The 20,786-nt window shown below is 36.9% G+C and overlaps 1 protein-coding gene across 2 annotated transcripts; it reads left to right on the top strand.

The window, feature by feature from the left end:
* Nucleotides 1-1,498: 1,498 nt before the first annotated feature.
* LOC147276448 (nucleoporin (DUF3414)) lies at nt 1,499-19,800 on the top strand. Of its 2 annotated transcripts, none has more exons than XM_086254381.1 (31): nt 1,499-1,835; nt 2,335-2,430; nt 2,605-2,674; nt 2,810-2,937; nt 3,755-3,895; nt 3,976-4,133; nt 6,171-6,339; nt 6,431-6,529; nt 6,776-6,853; nt 6,935-6,994; nt 7,143-7,300; nt 8,148-8,349; nt 8,509-8,628; nt 9,294-9,379; nt 9,479-9,583; nt 10,293-10,370; nt 10,725-10,813; nt 11,095-11,243; nt 11,475-11,618; nt 11,760-11,816; nt 12,142-12,252; nt 12,865-12,969; nt 13,077-13,187; nt 13,853-14,031; nt 14,200-14,662; nt 15,470-15,577; nt 15,801-15,859; nt 16,253-16,637; nt 17,439-18,995; nt 19,185-19,392; nt 19,484-19,800. In XM_086254381.1, the coding sequence occupies exons 1-31, from the start codon at nt 1,545-1,547 to the stop codon at nt 19,582-19,584; spliced, it is 5,865 nt and encodes a 1,954-aa protein (XP_086110507.1). In that variant the 5' UTR covers nt 1,499-1,544; the 3' UTR covers nt 19,585-19,800. The 2 variants fall into 2 exon arrangements, with proteins under 2 accessions (XP_086110507.1, XP_086110506.1); XM_086254380.1 differs by having other exon boundaries at nt 11,709-11,816.
* The last annotated feature ends 986 nt before the right edge of the window (nt 19,801-20,786 follow it).

Raw genomic sequence — 20,786 nt, 5'->3', positions numbered from 1 at the left:
AATAATTTTTTTTGTGTGACATTATATTAGAATATTCTACTCAAATAACTCAATAACAATTAATAAATAACATTTATCCCTACACCCAAAATCGAAGTTTTGAAACACTCCTATGATCCTATCCCCTTTTGGGCTCCCTTGAACCAAAAAACAAATAGTAAAGCCCATGATGTGGACAAAGGTAATTTTTGTGTTTTGATGGAACATAAATGTGAGTGATCTTCACAAATTTAGTCATAAATTGTAAATTGCCAATAATTAAACAATGAAATTTATCTATTTTTTTAATTAATAAAAAAAGAGTGCTGCTATTTGCACACCCTATTTTTTCTTTTTGCACACCCTTATTAAAAAAAAAACAAACAAAAAAAAAAGACTATACAGCCCTTGCACACCCCTTCCTTTTCGCACACCCCTTCCTCTGTTTTTTTTTTTTTTCCTTCCAAGCCCGGCAGCCCCTTTCTCCTTTCCACTCGCCCGATCACCACTTTCCTCGCACCACCACCGCGCGCACCACCACCTTCCTCGCAGCACCACCACCGCGCGCCACCTTCTCTGTCTCACCACCTTCTCTGTCTTTGTCCGATGACCCAACCAGCCTTTCAGCCCATGCTCGACTTCTCTCTCTCTCTCTCTCTCTCTCCTTCCCTCTCTCCTCTCTCCTTTCTCTCTTCCCTCCCTTTCTCTGTTGCTGCAGTTGGTTCGGTAGACAGCCACCGAACGAAACTAATGGCTTCGGCAGATGACTGCCGAACGAAACTAACGACTTCGACGGATGGCTGCCGAACGAACCCGCCGGTTTCGGCGGATGACTGCCGAACGGCCTGCAATTTTTTTTTTTTTACTTTTGGCATGCAACAGGGAGTGTGGCAGGGAGGTGGTGCTGTGGGGTGGCGTGGCTGGGTTGGCCGGACAGAGACAAAAAAAAGGAGAGAGGAGAGAGGGAAGGAGGGAGAGAGAGAGAGTTGAGCTCGGCAGAGGCATGGGGTGGGGGAGGAGCGAGGGAGGGGGTGGGTTGGTCATCGGACAGAGACAGAGAAAGGGTGAGACCCAGAGCTGCGCACGGTGGTGGGCTTCGCGGAGCTTGCAGGCTTCGACGGTGGTGGGCTTCTCAGCGTGGTCGGGGATGGGGTGTGTGTGTTTGTTGATTTTGGTTAGGAGGAGGAGGAGGAGGTTGGGGAGGGTGTGTTTTTTTTTTTTTGTGAAATGGATAAATTAGGGGTATTAGGGTAATTGAAGGGGTGTGTTAAGAGAAATTGTATATTTTAGAAAAGAATAAAGGGTGTGTAGAAGAAAAAAACAAAAAAAGGGTGTGCAAAAAAAAAAAAAAGGTGTGCAAATAGCAGCACTCTAAAAAAAACAGAACTGAGCCCAACTGACTTTGGGCCGAACAGACGGCTGATCCCAAGCCCAAACATACGCAGAGATTCAGCTTTTTCACTCTCTCTCCGGAAGCGCGAAAAATAATCAAAACCCCCCCATTCTGCTTCTGCTGGGGTTTTAGGTTTAACTGCCAGAGCTTTCAAGCTCAAGCTCCTCCTTCAATGGCCAATCCTCCTCCGAACTCCGTGGACGCTTCTCTCTGGTGGGACCCATTCTCTCTCCTACTCACGGAGCTTGAAAATGCCTCTCTCTCCTCCTCCGACCTCCCTCCCAATCTGGTAGAGAAATTGAAGGACAATCATGCTTGGTTCGTGGACACATTTTCTCTCTTCAAGCCGCGCAGTGAGAAATCCAGGGAGGCTTTGAATTCACAGAAAGTGAAAATCGGGTCTCACCAGTTGACTATAAAGCCTGAATTGAAAGAAAAGGCTTTGAAAATCAGCTCCTATTTGGTAAGTATGTACTGGGTTGTGTGTGTATATATAGAATGTGTATATATATATAGAATGTTTATATATGCACGCATAATGGATTTTTTTTCATCAACTTTATTTTTAGAAATTGGGCCTGAATCTATAAACTTGTGCCAATCTTTTTTGTTTCTTTCTTTTGGGCTCTTTGTGAACTTTGATTTCAGTTTTGGGTTCTCAATTAGTAACTTGTAAAACTAATCAAGCAGTTTAATACTTTAATGCATTGTAAAATTGATTATAAAGGAATTTGTTCTGGGCTTGGCAAGACCCATTGCTAATTTTCAACAAAAAGGGCTCTGATTGGTTGATTTAATATTGTTTTATTTTCTTCATGCTATGCAAAACAGATAGGTTTTATGATATTCCCTGTAACATAATGCATATGCCATTGATGGTCTTATCGATTTTCCAATTTCTATAAAATAAATAATCGATTCCATTGATGGTCTTATTGGTTTTATTGTTTTGTCTGTTTCAGTGTCTAGATGAGGTTCAATCCTACATTCTTGTTGAAAGGTCTCTCGATAACAACAATGTAGCTCTTGACTCCATAGTGCAGGAATATTTTCATGCGGTTAGTATCCCACTCTTATTTTTTTTGTTTATAAGAAAATGCTATAGCTGTTAGTTCCAAGTAATTGGTCTGCAGGTTGGATGGGTTGAGTGTAAATGTCAAATTTTCTAGTCATCTCTCTCACTTATTTTCTTTCGTTCCCCCTCCCCCCCTCTTCTTTTCCCTCTCATGCAGGTATTAATACAGTATTACATTGAGCGACAGTGCCTGCTCAAGTGTACCAGGAGTATTCTCATGCATGCTTGTAAGTCAATCTTGAAGTCCTCCCTCATTTTAAGTCATCTAGGAGATCATGGATACTTTTTAAAGCTGAAATTCAACAATGTTTTAAAATTAGTCATTTTCTTTTCCTGTACTTATAATTCTACATGGAATGTAGTGTCTCTAGGAAATGTCGAAGGTAACGCTATTAGGGAGGAGGCACTAAAGTTGATTTCTGATGGATTGGAGAGGAAATTAATATCTGTGCTGGAAGACCTTTTATCCTCCAATCACCCTGAACAAATGGTATGTTTAAATGGCAATTCAAGCATGCACCCTGTGTGATTGAAGTATATTGAACTGGATGCCACCAACAATTTGATTCTCATGTAATTTTATGATTTACCCTTTGAAGTTTATAAGATCCCTAGTGGACGAATTATGTTACGTTTTCCCTTCTTCAGGTGTCCTTTTACTCTTTTAATTCTTATGAGTTCTTCTATGCTGAATTATGAAGTCCACTGATGTTGAAATTACTTACTGTATGTCTGACCATTCTTGGCTACAATGTGGGTAGTGAGGAATAGGAATCTGACACAATGGGTTGAATAACTCTTTGTATTTTATTGTTAGGTTTCCGTATTGATATTTGATAGTGTGTTGAAGGAGATTATGTTAAGCAAAATTGAGGTGGTAGTGGGAGTGGTTTCTATAACAAATAACAACTGCTGGATGCAGTTTTAAGTCAGTTATTAACAAGTAACAAGTCCCTGCTCTTATGTGATGTGCTCTAGCCCAAGGAGCATGTATTTAGGTGTGCAACATCTATTTGGCTGTCCCTGTATTACATTCATATGATGTGCTAGGACAGAAGAGCTGAAACTGGTTTTTAGCTTCTGTGAATTGGATGAAGTTATCATTGGTTAGTCTGCTAGCTTGGAAAATCTTATGGTTCATTGATTACATTTGAGATCGTATGATGAATGACGATGCCTGTGTAAAAAAATGAGTATAGACATATGCATACACGTCTGCATGCATGCTTTTATTTTAAAATATTGAATTGAATGATTATGTATTTGTTACATAGCCCTGATGTTAACTTGTTTGAATGCTTTATTAGGATGTTGACCTTTTCACTTTGTGGGCTGAGGAGACACTAATCGAAGACAATTTGGTTTTGGACATTTTTTTCCTTGCTTATTATGAGTCATTTTGTACTTGTAATGGTGAAAGGTGGAAAACATTGTGCTTGCTCTATAAGGTATTTTTTATCTCCCTCTCAGAATTTTTTTATAAACTATTTTTTAATCCTAATCCATGCTTGAAATCTTTGTGCTGCAGGGAATTTTATCCGGGTCTTATAACTTTGAAAAGCTGGCAATATCGACAGAAGCACTTCATTCTTCTTATCAAGCCAAAGTTCAGCTGCTTCTAATCCTTATAGAAACCCTGGACCTGGAAAGTCTTCTTCAAATGGTTCATGACGAAATGTCTTTCAGGTTAGCTCGTTAAAATGCATCTACTTTTTTATTGTGCAATTCATAAAATACCAAGAGTAAAACATCTTGGGTCAAATCAATGATTTACACTTTTAAATATCCAAATGATACATGAAGACCTCATTTGTTGCATAATGACAGTGCAACATTTGCTGGCATATGTCACTACTCAATGAAGATGCCTTTTGGTGTAGGCTAAGGGATGAACTGCCTTGGCATGGAATCCACTTTTCAGGCAGACATTGCTTGCCTTTACTATTCCTTCTCTTTAGAACATGGTGTGTAAATTGGGCAAGACAATTAAAATAACAAAATTGGACTTTAGTATTGGTTTTTATTGGATCAGAAGATGAGAAGATTCTAAGAACTATGAATAGCAAGGACAAATGATATTGTTCTTTTGTTATTTCTTCTTTTGTTCTTATTAGCTTGTTGCCAGTTGGTGGTGGGAGGGGGGGGGGGAGAGAATCAGATTTTGGAAGGATTGTTGGTTATCAGAAGTACCTTTATGCTCCAAGTTTCCTCGTTTGTTTAGGCTGTCCATCAATCCAGATTGTAGGGTGGCAGATATGGTGGTCTTTAATTCTACGGGAGTAAATTGGAACTTTGGGTTCAGAAGAGATCTTCATGAGGGAGAGACGGATGAATCTGCTGCACTTTTGGCAGTTTTGGAGAATGTTCATTTGGCTGATGGAAGTCTAGATAGAAGAAGATGGAAGTTGTAAGTCTTTTTTTAAGCATTTGTGCGAAAAGGAGCGTCCTGCTGTTTTCGAGCCTGCAAAATTCATTTGGAAATCATATGCCCCGCCCAAAGTTCGTGTTTTGGCTTGGATTATTGCTCATAGGAAGCTTAATACGTGCGATATGATTCAAAAGAGGAGACCTCATGCAAGCTTGTCTCCTCATTGGTCTATTCTTTGTAGGAGGGGAGCTGAATCTGGGATCCATTTGTTTTTGTTCTGTCCCTTTGCTTTGGGATTATGGAGGCGTTTTTTTGAAGTTGCTGATATTAGTTGGGATAACCCACGGTCAGTTTCTTTGTTTTTTTGTAAAAAAGATATTGTGTTTGGGAGGAAAGGAAGGAAGGCAAAGGTGCTATGGTCTTGTGGAGTGATGGCAGTAGTTTGGGTAATATGGTGGGAGAGAAATAGAAGAATTTTTGAAGATTTTAAGGGGGACAATGTGGAGTCTTCTTGGGAGAAAGTTAGATTATGGGCTTCTTTATGGTCGTCCATTTCACCAGCTTTCAGAGAGTAATCAGTTTCGTTGATTTTATTGGATTGGAGAGCTGCAGTTGGGTAGGCGGGTTATGGGTTTTGAGGGAGTTGATGCTATTAGAGTGTTTGTGTGCTTAAGTTTTTCCTGTGCGTTTAAGTTTTTGGGGGTGGTTGGGTGGTCTGCTGTTTGTTAATTTTGGTGGATATCTTGTCCACTTTTCTTTCCTTTTGTACTTCTGTTTTTTTTTGTTTTTTAGAAATTTTGTTTCTTATAAAAAAAAAAAAAATACAAATGATACTCTTATATAATATGATGAGAACCCCTAGGACTCATTATAAAGCAGGCCTACAGTTCTTTAAAAAAAAAAAATTATCGACAGGTCTTACATTTTCTGGACATGACGTTTGATTTAATAAACTTGGGGATGTTACTTTACTTGACTGACAAATCTGTTACTTACAAGGGATAATTCTTGAAAGATAAGATATAATTAAATCCTTCTAATTTTATTTTCAGACTTAGCTTCCAGGAAATAAATTGTCTCTTTCTTTCATTAACTTTAGGTTCTTTTTTAATTAATTCATCTTGGCTACTTTCCCCTGTGCTTCCCAATGGTGCCAAGGCTGCTTAATGCTTATCTATCATTTACCAACAATATGCATATGTCAAATATACCCATATGAGATGTTGAAGCTTGTATGGTATTGTTGGCTCTGTTCTTATGTCCATTGGTAAACCCTGTTCTTTCTGTTTTTATATAACTTCATCCTTTTCTTATTTGCTTTTTCTAAGTGTTAGAACACTTGTGCTATTTCTCAGGCAGGGTGCATCTGTTTTTACTTTGGCTGATGTCCAGGAGATGGAAGCAATAATTTCAACTTTCAATGCTTTTGAAACAAAAGAAGCAGGCCCACTAATTCTAGCATGGGCCGTGTTTCTTTGTCTGATTTCATCACTTCCAGGAAAAGAAGAAAACAATGTACTAATGGTATGTGGTCCTGTGCAGATGTTTTCTCCCATTCCAAGCTGTATGAATATTGCAAATGATTATTGTGCTTAGTGTTTATCTTATTTTCCAGGAAATTGATCATGTGGGTTATGTTTGTCAAGCTTTTGAGGCTGCATCTTTGACTTATTTTGTAGAAATCCTTCAAAGTGATGTATTGAAGGAATCAGATGTAAGTTATTCTGAGTTTATAAGTGTAATTGTTCAGAGTGATTAGTTTCTGGAGTTGCCTGATTTGTGCAAGTGCTCTGATTGGTTTCCCCCCTTTCTCCATTATAAGGCTTGGGGTCCATTGTCTGGGGTTTCAACTTGTGCTGATATACATTGTTTTGACCATTTTAGCTTTTACGTATTTGTTTTCTGGTCTGTTTTCCCTCAAAGCATATTCCATTTTTTGTTTTTTTTGTTTTTTCCTTAGGGGCCTGTTGCTGGTTATCGAAGTGTGTTGAGAACTTTTATTTCTGCATTTATTGCATCTTATGAGATCAGCCTTCAGGTAAATGTACTTCTCTGAAAATTCCTTATATACAGTTTATTGGATGCATTTCTTATTTATTTTAGTCCTTCCGTTGTGCAGCTGGAAGATAGTACTCTTAAGTTAATACTGGATATTCTGTGCAAAATCTATCAGGGAGAGGTTTGGACACAGCTATTATCTTTCAGCATCTGTGGCTTTCATCAAAATATTTTACAATCATAATTTTGTAGTTGAAATTGCAAGTTTTATCTTTGTTAGTGCATTTATTATACATTTTTTTTACTGGAAGTTACTCTGAATTTTGCAGGAGTCACTTTGTATCCAGTTTTGGGACCGTGAAAGTTTTATTGATGGTCCTATCCGATGTCTTCTTTGCAACTTAGAGGGTGAATTTCCTTTCAGGACTGTGGAACTTGTTCGGCTTTTATCATCCCTTTGTGAAGGAGCTTGGCCTGCAGAATGTGTGTGAGTAGACTTATTCGGCATGGTCATTCTTATCTGGTTTTTGATACGATCTTTAAACAAAATGAGTTGTAGAGCTGATTGCTGGCTTTGGGTTAAACTTCAATTTGGTTCTGGCTGTCCTCAGGCTAGACTTGTTTGAACTTTGAAGTTAGTTTGATCTCAAATTTAAACCCAACCCATGAGCAAGTGGTGTAGTCTGTAGCACGATGAGATGTTGGAATACTTGATGGATCGTGAAGTCCATGTTTCTTAGAGGGAATAATGGGAAAACCTATTTGGGTACTATGTTGGAACAAACCTAAACTTGTCTCAACCATCCATTTCCATTTATGCAAATAACATAAAAAGACCTAAAAACGGCTATAGTACCGCTACAGTTCTTATACTCTAATCGGAATTTTATTTATTTATTTTAGTTTCTGTTCTTGTCCTGCATCAAAAAATTATGGTATTGGTGCAGTGAGTAAATCAAATTTTTTTATTAGTAATTTCTTAAAAATCAATGTCTGGACCATATAACACCAGGATAGTGAAAATATATGATTTAGCTCCACCCATTTGGTATAACGTGTGGATATGTAGCCCTAAATGTGTGCAGAATTTTTTCTATACGTATGTGTATAAAATATTAAAGGTTTGGTTGTAATTTTTATATATTTTCTGGTGATACTCAAGCTTCTGTTTTTGAGATATGGTGTTGATCCATTTTCTCTTGGCTATTCCCACTTCCCAAGAGAATGCTCAAAATAAGCTCTATAATTTTTTAATCCTTTCCCATGCTACTTTATGCTGCTTATTCAATTACTTCGTCATTCTCTTATTTGTTATGTGCTCATCCTGTCAACAGGTACAACTTTCTAGATAAGTCTGTTGGTATATCATCCTTGTTTGAGATTGATAATGATTCTGTTGGGGATGACATCCCTCAAATTGTTGAGACGCACCACCCGTTGCATGTTCCTGGAATTGAAGGTTTGATCATTCCCAGTAACACTTGTGGACAGGTTTTGAGATTAGTTGGTGGAAATACTGTTCTTGTACGATGGGAGGTAAATGGCCAGATACTTTATATTTGCTAATTGCTTTGTTAAAGTATCACCAAATATCTGTGCACATTCAAGGAGAGTAATATAAGATATCCAATTGAATAGTCAATTAAATTTTGCATTGGTTGCCATTTTGTGCTAAATCATTCCTTTTTTGTACAGTATAAACAGTCTGGGGTGCTAGTGTTGCTCATGCGCCTGGCTCAGGAGATGTATTTCGACAGAAATGAGGAAGTTCTTCTTATCCTTGACCTGCTTAGCCGGATGGCTACCTTTAACACGGTAATGTTTTCATTATTTGTTGCTACAGTCTGATCCTTTTATGGATTTGGAACCGATCAGTTACATCAAGTGGGTATTTTAGAATTTATTGATGAAATTTGTTTCTGCAATGTCAAAGTTTCCTCCCAAATTTACTATTTTAAATGTGTGGCATAATTTTTGTGAATTCAAGTGAAGCATTTTCTTGATTGCCTCCAATAGTTTAACCGTCTTGCGTGGTTTTGGTTCCTTGATATTATGGTTCTTTGCTTCATGAACTCACCCTGCTGTTCATTGGCAAAGGCTGCTTCCTCTTCCCGTCAGGATTATGCTTCTCCTGCTCAGTTTATTTTTTCCCCTTTTCATGTTAATTAGAGATTCAGAGAATGAGCCTGTGCATATAATGATGTCTGAGTTTAAACATGGTTGTCTGACTGCCCCAAGCTTTAATTTCTCTTGAACCAAATTTAGCTGTACTAAAGCGATCCAGCCTGAGCTTGTCTTTTTTCAATCCTAAAGATCATATATAAGGAAATAATCAAAGTGAACATATTTCTCATAAAAACAAAAAAGTACACATATTGTCCCACTCCCTCCTCCTTTTTTCCCCTTCTTTCATTCTTTCTTGCTATTTTTGTAACAAACTCTTTTTTACCAAGTTTTTCCTACTGATGTTTTATCTTTAGGCTGTATGTTTTGCTTTGATGGACATTGGGAGCTCGTTGCATCTCCAACCAACTGGCATGAGTGGGCAGATAGAAAGTAATATGTGGTAATTAACCAATCTTTTTGTTTGTGTGTGGGTGTGCTTGGTATCCATTTTCATGGATATATTACTATGTTATGTGATTTGCATTTGTTTTTCATACAGGGTTGTTGAGATCATTTGCAGTTTGGTCAGAAAATTATCTCCTACTTCCAGTGGTGCTGCTGGAATGTCTGTTGGCATAAATATTTTGGCAAAGATGCTAAAATGGTAACTTCATGCTCTGTCATTATGCTTCTAATCATTGGTTCAATAGGGACCTATATGAAAAACTAAGGTTTGGTGTGTGTTTTCAATTTTGGGAATCTTATTATTTGGTAGATTCCAGCCCCCATCATAAGCTATGGTTTTGTCCTATGCTAGAATTGGCTCAAATACTCACAACTTTTGCATTAAGTCTTTATGCTATTAATTTAAGAAATTAAGCCCTTGATTTTTACAACTGTAGCAATAAGTGAAATTGAAAGAAATGTTGATATGACTTGGAGGAATAGTTAAACAAAAATATTTTGTTAATTTATTCATATGGTTTTTTTTTTTCTTAAAAAAAAGAGGAACATCAATTTTAGTGAAGATTAAATTATACAACACTATGGACAAGAAGTTCCACGCAAAAGTACATTACAGACCTTCACTGCCTCAAACAGAAAATCACAAGTCCAGAACAAGACTAGATTAAAACCATCTAGCCTACAGCGGCCTTCCGATCTAATAGAATAGTAGAAAAGCAAATTAATATGGTATAAATATAGAATAATCTGGTGAACAAGTAAATGACCAGACCTGATCATAAATTTGATGTATCTTGAACTTCGGATGGTGTTATATATTTGTGTTTAATTTTTGCTTGAAATTATTATTGGTGTATGCCAGACCTGATCATTGAACCTCTGTTTCTAACATGCATTTATTGTGGCAGTTCCCCTTCTCATGTTGCTGAGGTGGCTTTAAAGGCAAATATATTTGATTTCAATATTGGCCACAATGGCTCATCAAGGTGAATCCTTTAATAGAAAACACTTGTTTTCTTTGTTCTGCGGTTCTTGTGCATACATATAAATGTGCGGATTACATTCTTACCTTGAGTTAATTGAACTATATAATTATCTGAAGTGGAGCTGTATGTTACATCCTTTTTTCTCAGTGTCTTGTCTTGGGTTTTTTTGTAAGAGCTCTTTTTTATTGATTTTTTTTCACTGTACATTGTTGGCCATATTGATTTCCTGTTATTATTGTTCATCTCATACATTTGGCTTGATATTTTTCTTCTTTTTGGCAATGTTGGTGCCTCATGTGAGGCCAGGGTCGAAGTTTGTGTTCTAATCATTGTTATCACTTTGTATTGTTCTAGTGGATCCTGGTTGCTTTCTGGAAAACTGGCAAAGATGCTATTGATTGACTGTGAGCAGAATGATAGTGAATGTGCATTGACTATATCAGGTATAGTTTGTAGTTGGCATTTCGTTGATTCTTTTTTGTTTTCTTCTATATTCTTTGTTCAGTGATGCAATTTGTTATGGTCTGATGTTGCTGTTTTGACATCATCTATTTATTTTTTTGTAATTTGTTTAGTACTTAATTATGCCAACCACATACAATAATACAGGAAATACTGATACTCTAGTTTTGTTTTTTAAATTGAACTTCCTGCTTAGAGGTGTTTCAAAATTATAATATATATGTGCTCCATTTCTTGACATGCATCATTTAAAACCTTGCAGTGCTGGACTTTACTCTGCACCTCATGGAAACAGGATTGAAAAATGATGCTGTCCTGGCTTTAATTGTTTTCTCTGTTCAGTATGTTCTTGTTAACCATGAATACTGGAAATACAAGGTGAAGCATACTCGTTGGAGAGTAACATTGAAGGTACACCCTTTGGTTTCTCTTGTGCTGGTACTGTGACACAAGTTGGTCCCCTTCGTTTATTATTAAGTTTGCAACAAACTTACAAATTGATGAAAACTAATGGTGGTCAGCTTTTTTGTTTTGTGTAACTAGCTTAAATACTGATCTGGTCCTGATTTGTTGATTGATAATTCTCTTTACTGTTGAATTGAAGCTGGAAAAGTCAGTTTTTAATTCTCTTTAGTGTTTCAGGTGCTTGAAGTGCTGAAAAAATGTATTACATCAATATCACGCTCTGAAAAGTTAGATGAAGTCCTCCTGGATAGGTTACTTTGTGACTCTTCCATCCATAATACTCTCTTTCGGATTGTTTGTACAACTACACAAGAATTAGAGGTGGGCTATGTTGTGTATCTTTTGATCTTATTTGCTCATAGCCTTCTGTCATTCTGATGTAATTTCTAATTTGGCCACATGTTTCTGCAGAGGCTTTATTTCAACCGTCTCTTTGATCTAACAGAGATTGATGGTTTACAGATGGCTATATGTTCTGTTTTAGATATTCTTTTTGTCATGCTCTCCAACTTTTCTAAGGTATATTTGGAACTAAGCTTGTGCATTTTGATTGGCATGCTATGTTGGAAAGATTTTTGGTATTATGCTAAATGGTGTAGTGATTTGTGTTTGTTTAAAAGTGAATTTTCTTGAACGGTACAAGTTCAATTAGTAGATCAACCCTTTAAATTGCTTGAAAGAAGCAGTAAAATGTTGAGTGTTTCTTTTCCCTTTTCTAGGGTTTGACTGTGCTAACTATATGCATCTGTGATAGATATCTTTCTTTATTTGTAATATGGTGGTTGGTTTTATGACTTGTATTTCTATTAAGTACAAAAGTTGATGTTCTTGTGTTTATTTTCAGGATATATCTTCCAGCCTTCCAATTTTTCACCAAGCAGTTTTCTCATCTGCAACAAAGCCAATTCCTGTAGTTGCAGCGCTTGTATCGTTGATATCCTATTTTCGCAATCCTGTATGGATTTTCTCCATGCTTAATTGTTATTGTTTTTATTCTCTGCCTACGTTTTGGAAATAGTACTGTTTATATTACTCTCCCTCTTTGGTCATCGTGTGTTTCCACATGTATTCTATCAAAGTTATATTGTTGCTTTTCTTACTGTTACTTTATTCTGGGGTAGTTCCTCATCTGCTTGTCTCTGGTTACGGTCTATCCAGTTATTGTTCTGTGATGACTTGCAATGCCAATTTGCTGCTGTTTTATATACTTATCACAACATTTTAATTCATAGGAAACCTTTGGTTGCATGCATCTGTTCGTTTTCCCTATTCTCATAATCATTTCTTGCAGCACTGGGCATGATAGGTGTAATGTTAACTTTTGGCACCTTCAAATTGGCATGCCCTACTTCATAGAATATTGCACTGTGCACATCTTATATTTAATTACACAGAAGGTTGTACATAGAATAAATTTGTGGAGAATGTGTCTTTGTTGACCCCTAATTGTCACTACCAAATAATTGTAAGTGGTATTCTTTTGTATTTGTTATATAGACGGTTTGTGGGATGATATTTCTGTACTTGTTTAGCATTTTTATTAAAGATTTTTGAGTCTTATCTGCAGGGAATACAAGTTGGTGCTGCCAGGGTTTTATCAGTGTACTTAATGGTAGCAGATTTTATACAACCATATTTGTTTGGTAGCAGCTTTGGTCTGGATGATAAACAGGTTTGGTGTGTCTGCATATCTTGTAGTTCTGTATTAATTTCCTGTAAACTCAATTGATTGAACCAACATCTTCTAAATCTGTTTATTGCATTACCACACTGTTGTAGATTGCAGATCTGAGGCGTTGTGTTAGTGACATACTACTTGAGAAGTCGGTATGGAATGAAGATCTCTTTGTTTCTGTAGTCAATCTCCTCACTTCTGCTGCACGTTATCAGGTTTGGTACTTTAAGTTTTCATTTTCGGTATCTGTTATTGTTTGAAAAGGTTGGAATTATGTTTGAGTGCTAATGGTCCATTCCCTCTGATTTTAGTTTAGGCTCTCTCCCTTGAATTTTTTAATTAATGGCTTACGTTCTGCTCCTTTTTTCAATTTCTTGGAGAAAAACATTGTGTTTTAGACAGTTTTGAACCAACCAAAGGAACTGTTAACTAAATAACTCTGTATGTGTATGTGGCGGTTATTTTAATGCCTTTCATCCTCCATGGAGCAAACTATATTTGGTTCTATAGCAACCCTTTCGATATAGTTTTCTGATCTATCCAATTTACAATTTTCCTCCATTTATTATTAGCTTTTAATTCCAAAGTAGTATAACTAATAACGTTTTTAGCTGTTGGGTATCTAGTGCAAATATACTTTTGGTGCAGTCAAGGACTCAAGGTGACCAACCCTACGCTCCTCCCTTTATGGAAAATAGGAACAACTTTCTTCCAATCAAGCCAAGTTAGCTGGTTCACTAGATTTCAACTCATTAATGACCTTTCCGTGACCATTTTGAAAATGATTTGGTTTAGCTGTTCGTTCCTTGTTATCTGTCTGTCATCTTATTGGATCGTGCCGCCCAATATATTATTTTCTTATAATGGTTTATTCATACAGCCTGCTTTTCTTGTTGCTGTGCTATCCACCAAAGTGAATAAAGATGCCCAACTGAGTAATTCTGGTGATGCGAAGCTGCCAACAAATGAAGTTCCCTCCAGGTCATCTGAGTCTGAGAAATCTAGTGTTATGGATGCAGTTCTGCTTCATGTTGAAAGATCTAATGATCTTATCAACAGGTATTTCATCTTGAAAGAATCCTTTATTTGGTTTCTTTGCCAGTTATTTTTCCTTCATCATTACCTTGCAGTCTTGGAATTTTTACCTTTTGCTAAGCTTGATATAATCATGTTTCTAAATTTATTATTTTATTTGTTCAACTTTTTTTTTTTTTTTTTAATCTGCAGCAATCCCCGAATACTGCTGAATGTTCTTAACTTTCTAAGGGCGCTGTGGCAAGGTGCTGCTCAGTACACTAATATTTTGGAATGCCTGAAAAGCTCTGAAAAGTTCTGGAGAAAATTGACCAGTTCTATTTCGGTAATTTCCAGTGTGGAAGCTCCTCCACCTGAAATTAAAACTGAGATAGGAGCGCAAGATTTGGCATACAGATATCAATGTCAATCTGCCATATTGGAAATAATGGCGCATGACATGTTCTTGCAAAAAAAGCTGTTGCATGCAGAGTCACTTTGGAAACAAGTTCCTGAATCACAGGACAGAATACAAAATACACTAAGAACCGAAAAATCAAAAGCTGAAAATCTTAAGGATATTTTATCAGCCTGGTGTGGGAGCTCTGTTTTAGGCAATCTGATCAAGTCACTCACGTACTGTGAATATGACCCTGAGTTGTATATATGTGCAAAGGTGACTTCTATTGAGTGTTATTTGACTTTTTCTGTGATTGTTACTTTAAACTTGTGAATTATGTTCTGTTACAGTTCTTTTGTCTTCACTTTGGCTGGTTATTTCTTATCATCATCTCATCTTCACTCATTTCCATGATTTTTGTTTGTTGTCTTAATGTTACATTGATATCAGTTATTGAGTTTCCGCTTAAGTTGACTGTTCAAAGAAACAAGTTCTTTTTGTATAAGAATGTTTCTTACCTGGACATTACTCTGTTCAATCTGTGCTGTATAACATACATTAGTGTTCATAATACAAATCCCACTACGGGCATTTCAAGCCTTACACCACAATATATAATACCATAGGTCTCTTTGCCTCTGTCAACTTGTTTTGGGTTGAATAATCTAATTTTGTCTTGGATCAGAGCTGGAGATCTTGAGTTTGAATCCCTGGACTTCCATTGTCTGAATATAAGTTACATTCCACATGTTGAGCTCTGATAGTGGAGAAAGATCCACATGCCAGGCCTGGTTTGGCCACACGTGTTCCACGTCTCCCAATATTCTTGATTCACTTGTTTGGCTCAGTCTGGTCACACGTTAGGGAGGGATTGTTGAGAATATAAATCTCATGTTGGGTATTTCAAGCCTTCCACCACTATATATAATATCAAATGTATCTCTACTGACCACCAATTGATGTTGAGCTAGATGCTCTAACTTTATCAATTAGTATTAATAAATGTTTTGATAGGATGTATCAGACTTTTCCATTATTGTTTTTAATATTTTGAGTGCAATAATCATCAGTGTAACTTCACAGGTTGCTGCCAGTTTAGTCACTGCCCATGTGATGGTGAAATTAGCAATCGGCGATGCAGGAAGTTTGTCTGTGTCATTACTTGAGAAGTCCAGCAGCCTGTCAAATAAGGTTCAATCCTTTCTAGATCATATTACTTACTTTTGGACAAATGGTTTACAAATTTTGTTTAATTTTTCACCAAAGATGATTGTATGGTGATAAACCCATTACCCCTCAGTTTAGGTTCGAATGTCGTCAATTATCAAATTTAGTACGTTCTTTTGAAGTATTGTGATTTTAAATCTGTGTAATATCTAAATGTTGTTTTCCTTTTCTTTTCCTTTGTTAACAGCTCAGAAGTCATCCTGCTTTTTCTGAGTTGGTAGCTCAATACTCACAGCAAGGTTACAGGTAATATGTGTGTTATTATTAGCTTCTGTTGGAATTTCCATGTTTAAGGCTGCCACTTTTAAATGAGACATTTGTAAGTTTGCTTTGTCTGCTAGGATGCTGTTAAAACTGAAAAACTGACTATATGCAATACCTCCCCTGAAAATTCTGGATGTTTATGAGTGCCCCTTCGGGCGAATGTATCTTACAGTGAGAAAACAGTTCTACCACTAGGCTTTGACAGACCATATAAGTGGTGACATGTAATCATGCATTTTTTTTTTGGGTAGATTTGTTTGCATATTTTTGCTAATATGTTCTTTAAAATCTAGAGGCTTGTATATTCAATTTCACTTATTACTGTTTAATAACACATGTTATGACTCATCTGAATTATATATTATCCTTTTCCAGTGCCGGGAAGGAGCTGAATTATTTGATACTCAATGATCTTTACTATCATCTACAAGGAGAGCTTGAAGGCCGAAAAATCGGTTCTGGGCCATTCAAAGAACTCTCTCAGTTCCTGATAGAATCAAATGTTTTTCAGACTTACCAACATAAGTATGATGGTGATCTTTTTGTAACCGGCAAAGATGCATACTTGTTTGATCTCAATCATGTACGAGCTGATTTGGGATTAGAGCTTTGGGATTATTCAAAGTGGAAGGCATCAAAGGCGACTGCAGAAACAATGTTGCATCACATGAAGGATGCAAACTCAATGGTGTTGCTTACAAGTTCGAAGCTTTGTGCACTGAGAGCATTAAGAAGTGTCTTAACTGTGTACAGGGATAATGTGAGTTCTTAGAATTTAGTAATTGCTTTATGTTGCTTTCTTGTAGTTGGAAATTTGATATCTGTAGCTGCTTTTTATGGTTGGAGAAATTTTAAGGATCCAGATATATGAAATGGTTTAATAACACTTTACATGTAATGTTAATTAAAAAGAAAATGCTGATGTCTAATAGTCTACAGGGGCCTGTAATTATTGTCTAAACTATTTTCATTGTCTGATTTATCATTTCCAAGTTTTATCCACGTTTCTGGAAATTCAACAGTATTAATGATGGTTGGATTATGAACACTATGCTAGACCTATGTCATGTCTAATAGGGTGCTGAAGAATGCAACAAAAACACTAGGACCTAGAGATATTTGAAGTGTAAGTCTCATGATATATCATGTTTCCCATCTTCAAAATGCAGTATGAATTTTAAAAGCATTTAATTGTAACTGAAGAACATTGATTATCTTTTGAAATACTCCTGTAATTAACTTCTATCTATCTTCCAACGAGCTGTTATGAAGTAGTATTCCATCGAATCAAGAATATGATATGAAAAACAGAATTGTTGAGGTTTAAACATATAGTGAAGGCCCCAATACTCTGTTGCAAGAAATCACATGATCTAAGTCTTCTACTTTCAACAATGGGCATCAAAATTCTGATCAGCCAGGGGTCTTTGGCCTAGGGTCAAGATCATATGGCTTGATTTACTTGTCACAGTTATGTGCTATCAGCTGAGTACCATAGATATACTTTCTTTTGCATATGCCTTCTTTCTATTGAAATTAATTTGTGTACCTGCTTTTGCAGTCACTGGAGACGAAGAGCTCAGGGAGAGAGATCTCTGATCAACTTGTATACTCATGCATAGATCACATATGCCAGAGTTTCCTTCACACAGTAGAATCATTAGCTCCTGTACTCAATTCTTCTAAAGATATCTTTCACTTCCTTGCAGCTCAAGCAGAATTGCTTCTCTATCTTATGATATCTGCACATACAATCCTTCCTTCATCTGTTTGCTTTCTCGTGTTAAAAACATCAGGTTCTGGCCTTAAAGTGTTAAGTGATTTCAGACCATTAGTTACTGGGCCATCAGTTATGGGGGTTAACACTATGGTAAAGCTCTTACTTAGGTTGCTTCTTTCGGCAGTGGAGTTTAGTTGTCATAATTCACATTTAGTTGGGGAAAGAGACATAGTATCTGTTGAAGACACGGCTAAAGTATCTAATGTGAGTCTAGGTCTACTACCAATTCTCTGTAACTGCATTTCTTCTGCTGAGCATTGCACCCTCTCCCTAACTACTATGGACTTGATATTGAGAAATTTCTTGACCCCCAGCACTTGGTTCCCCATCATACAGAATCAACTCCGGCTTCAGCATGTTATGCTGAAGCTTCAAGATAAAAGTTCTCTTGAATCTTTGCCTATTATATTGAAGTTCTTTTTGACTCTTGCCCGTGTGAGGCAGGGTGCAGAAATGCTTATTAGTTATGGTTTTCTCTCGTCTCTGAGATCTTTGTTTGCAGAATACTTGGACGGTTGGTCTTCTTCAGTAACTATTGATAAGAGTCTTTCCAACTCATCTAACAAAATGGGAAAGCCTCAACAAATTTGGGGACTTGGTTTGGCTATCATCACAGCTATGATTCAGTCTTTAGGAGACAGCTCTGCTTGTTCTGATGTTGTGGAGAATGTAATACCTTACTTCTTTTCTGAGAAAGGATATATGATTTCTTACTATCTCAGTGCACCAGACTTCCCGTCTGATGATCATGACAAGAAAAGACCTCGGACTCAGCAGAGACAAACTTCTCTTTCTTCTCTTAAAGATACTGAGCACACTCTCATGCTAATGTGTGTACTGGCAAAACATTGGAATTCATGGGTTAAGGCCATGAAAGAATTGGATTCTCAGCTGAGAGAGAAAAGTATCCATCTTTTAGCCTGTATTAGCCGAGGAACTCAACGCCTTGGAGAATCTTCGAGTCTTAATGCCCCTCTCTTATGTCCTCCTATCCTTAAAGAGGAATTTGAGAGCTGCAGCAAACCCTCATTTGTCAACAGTAGCTGCGGATGGTTCGCTCTTTCACCACTCAGTTGTGTGTCAAAACCAAAATTCTCAGCTGTCTCTACCACAACTTCGGTGGCTATTAGGACTCAAGCAACTGAAAATAGTGATCAAATTTCTAAATCGTACTTCTCTGACACTATGGCCCTACAGATCTACAGAATTGCTTTTCTCCTTTTGAAGTTCCTTTGTTTACAAGCTGAGGGTGCTTCTAGAAGGGCAGAGGAGGTTGGGTTTGTTGATCTTGACAATTTTCCTGAGCTACCAATGCCTGAGATCTTACATGGCTTACAGGTACGGTGGTAATTTATATTCTTTAATTAAGGTTTTGACCATCTTTTAAGATCCTGGGATGTCCCATGGAAATGGCCTGTCTTTGATTTATTATTTGTTTATGCTAAAATATCTACTCTGCTGAAAACTTGGACAATAAGTTTCAAGGTGACTTTCTTGTTTGAGGTGGATGTGTTCTCTCTGATGCAGGATCAAGCAACTACCATCATTACAGAGCTCTGCAAGGCCAACAGATCGAAGGAGATTCAAACTGAAGTACAGAGTATCTGCTGCTTATTGCTACAAATAATGGAGATGGCCTTGTACTTGGAACTTTGTGTTCTACAGATATGTGGCATAAGACCTGTGTTAGGGCGTGTGGAGGATTTCTCTAAAGAAGTTAAACTGTTGATAAAAGGTAAAAACTCCATTCATTCCTGCTCACATCTTTTGTAACTTAGTGAATGGACATTTAACGATTGCTTGTCTGTTTGTATTATGTTTTGTAGCAACGGAGAGACATGCTTTCTTGAAATCATCTGTGAAGTCCTTGAAACAGATAATATCGGTCATCTATCCCGGATTGTTACAGGCAGAGGACATTTTGTGAGAGTCTTTATTTTTCCGAAGTGTTTGTGTATATAGGTAAACTGTAGGGTTGGGAAGGAAATATAAAACTGTGTAGAGATTTAAAATGTCTATATGATTGAGAGATAGTTGTATTGCTCTAGTCAATCAATGCCTTTAGAAATATTCCACACGCATATAAAATTGTGACATTTCTTCAGCCATTCTTTTTGTTTATTACTTTTTCTGAGAAGATTTCTTAAAATCTTGGCCATTTATGATTGTCGCTGTGCATGAATTCTTTTTTTCTTCTTCTTTCCCAAAGGCAACTATAGTTGATTCCTTGATGGGTATCTATCATGGTGGATAGTGAAAATGCATGGAATAAGAGGTCCAATCCTCTCTTTTTAAAAAAAAAAAAAAAATATGGGGAAGGGGGATTTGAACTTAGATCTTGTCTAACTTAGATTTTGCAGTAGTCATTACAAAAATTGATATACATCATCACAACTGTCATAATTCATGGAATACTTTTAGGAATTTCAAATTTGAAGTATTGTTAGGGATTTTAAATTTGAAGGAAAATCAGAACAATCTGAAGGGAATCTTACAACTTTACTAAAAATTGCCCTTGTTCTTTAGAGAATCACGACCCTGCAAGAATATGATTTCATTGATTTGTGCTTCTTTTTTCGTAATTAAGATTGCTTATAAGTTCCCTGGCCAAAAAATAAAAGATTGCTTATAAGTTATTTTTCCTTGAGAATAATGACCCTTTTAAGCATAACCTAATGGTTATTATTCTTCCATCAAACCACACTTCCAAGTTCCAAGATTGGACTTGGACCAATTCATGGGTCGGTGGGAATCCATGGCCCATATGGTCCATGGATATCCTTTTTTTTATTTTAATGTGCTCATGAGTCTTTTTTTTGGTCGAAAATGTGCTCATGAGTCATGATCCGTAATTTCAGATCTTTTGGCTTTACATATCTGTCGGCTTGCATCTCAATCTCGTGAAATGCAGGCCGTTAGATCTGATTCGGAGTGGGTCAGTAAAATCAGTTTTCACTTTTAATTTAGGAGCATGTGTGCCATGTGTGCCATGTGTGCCTAGCAACCCAATCCACACCGTAAATCAAGACGTCGTCGTTCCCCTCCCGAGTTTCTCTTCACAAAAAGTCCACCAACCCTATCCGAATAATGACAGGCATATACCAGTACAAACCCAACTTCTCCAAGCCT

The sequence above is a fragment of the Dryas octopetala genome, chromosome 8, assembly GCF_963921425.1.
Source record: "Dryas octopetala chromosome 8, drDryOcto1.1, whole genome shotgun sequence".
Taxonomy (NCBI): Eukaryota; Viridiplantae; Streptophyta; class Magnoliopsida; order Rosales; family Rosaceae; genus Dryas; species Dryas octopetala.
The sequence above is the reverse complement of the archived record's forward strand: the minus strand, read 5'-3'. Positions and strand labels throughout refer to the sequence as shown.

What these genes read in the sequence shown, in the direction of transcription:
- LOC147276448 (XM_086254380.1), top strand. Translation starts at nt 1,545, where the DNA reads ATGGCCAATCCTCCTCCGAACTCCGTGGACGCTTCTCTCTGGTGGGAC. An exon ending in GAGTATTCTCATGCATGCTT is followed by an intron (nt 2,675 to 2,809) that starts GTAAGTCAATCT and finishes CATGGAATGTAG; the next exon opens with TGTCTCTAGGAAATGTCGAA. An exon ending in GGATGGCTACCTTTAACACG is followed by an intron (nt 8,629 to 9,293) that starts GTAATGTTTTCA and finishes TTTTATCTTTAG; the next exon opens with GCTGTATGTTTTGCTTTGAT.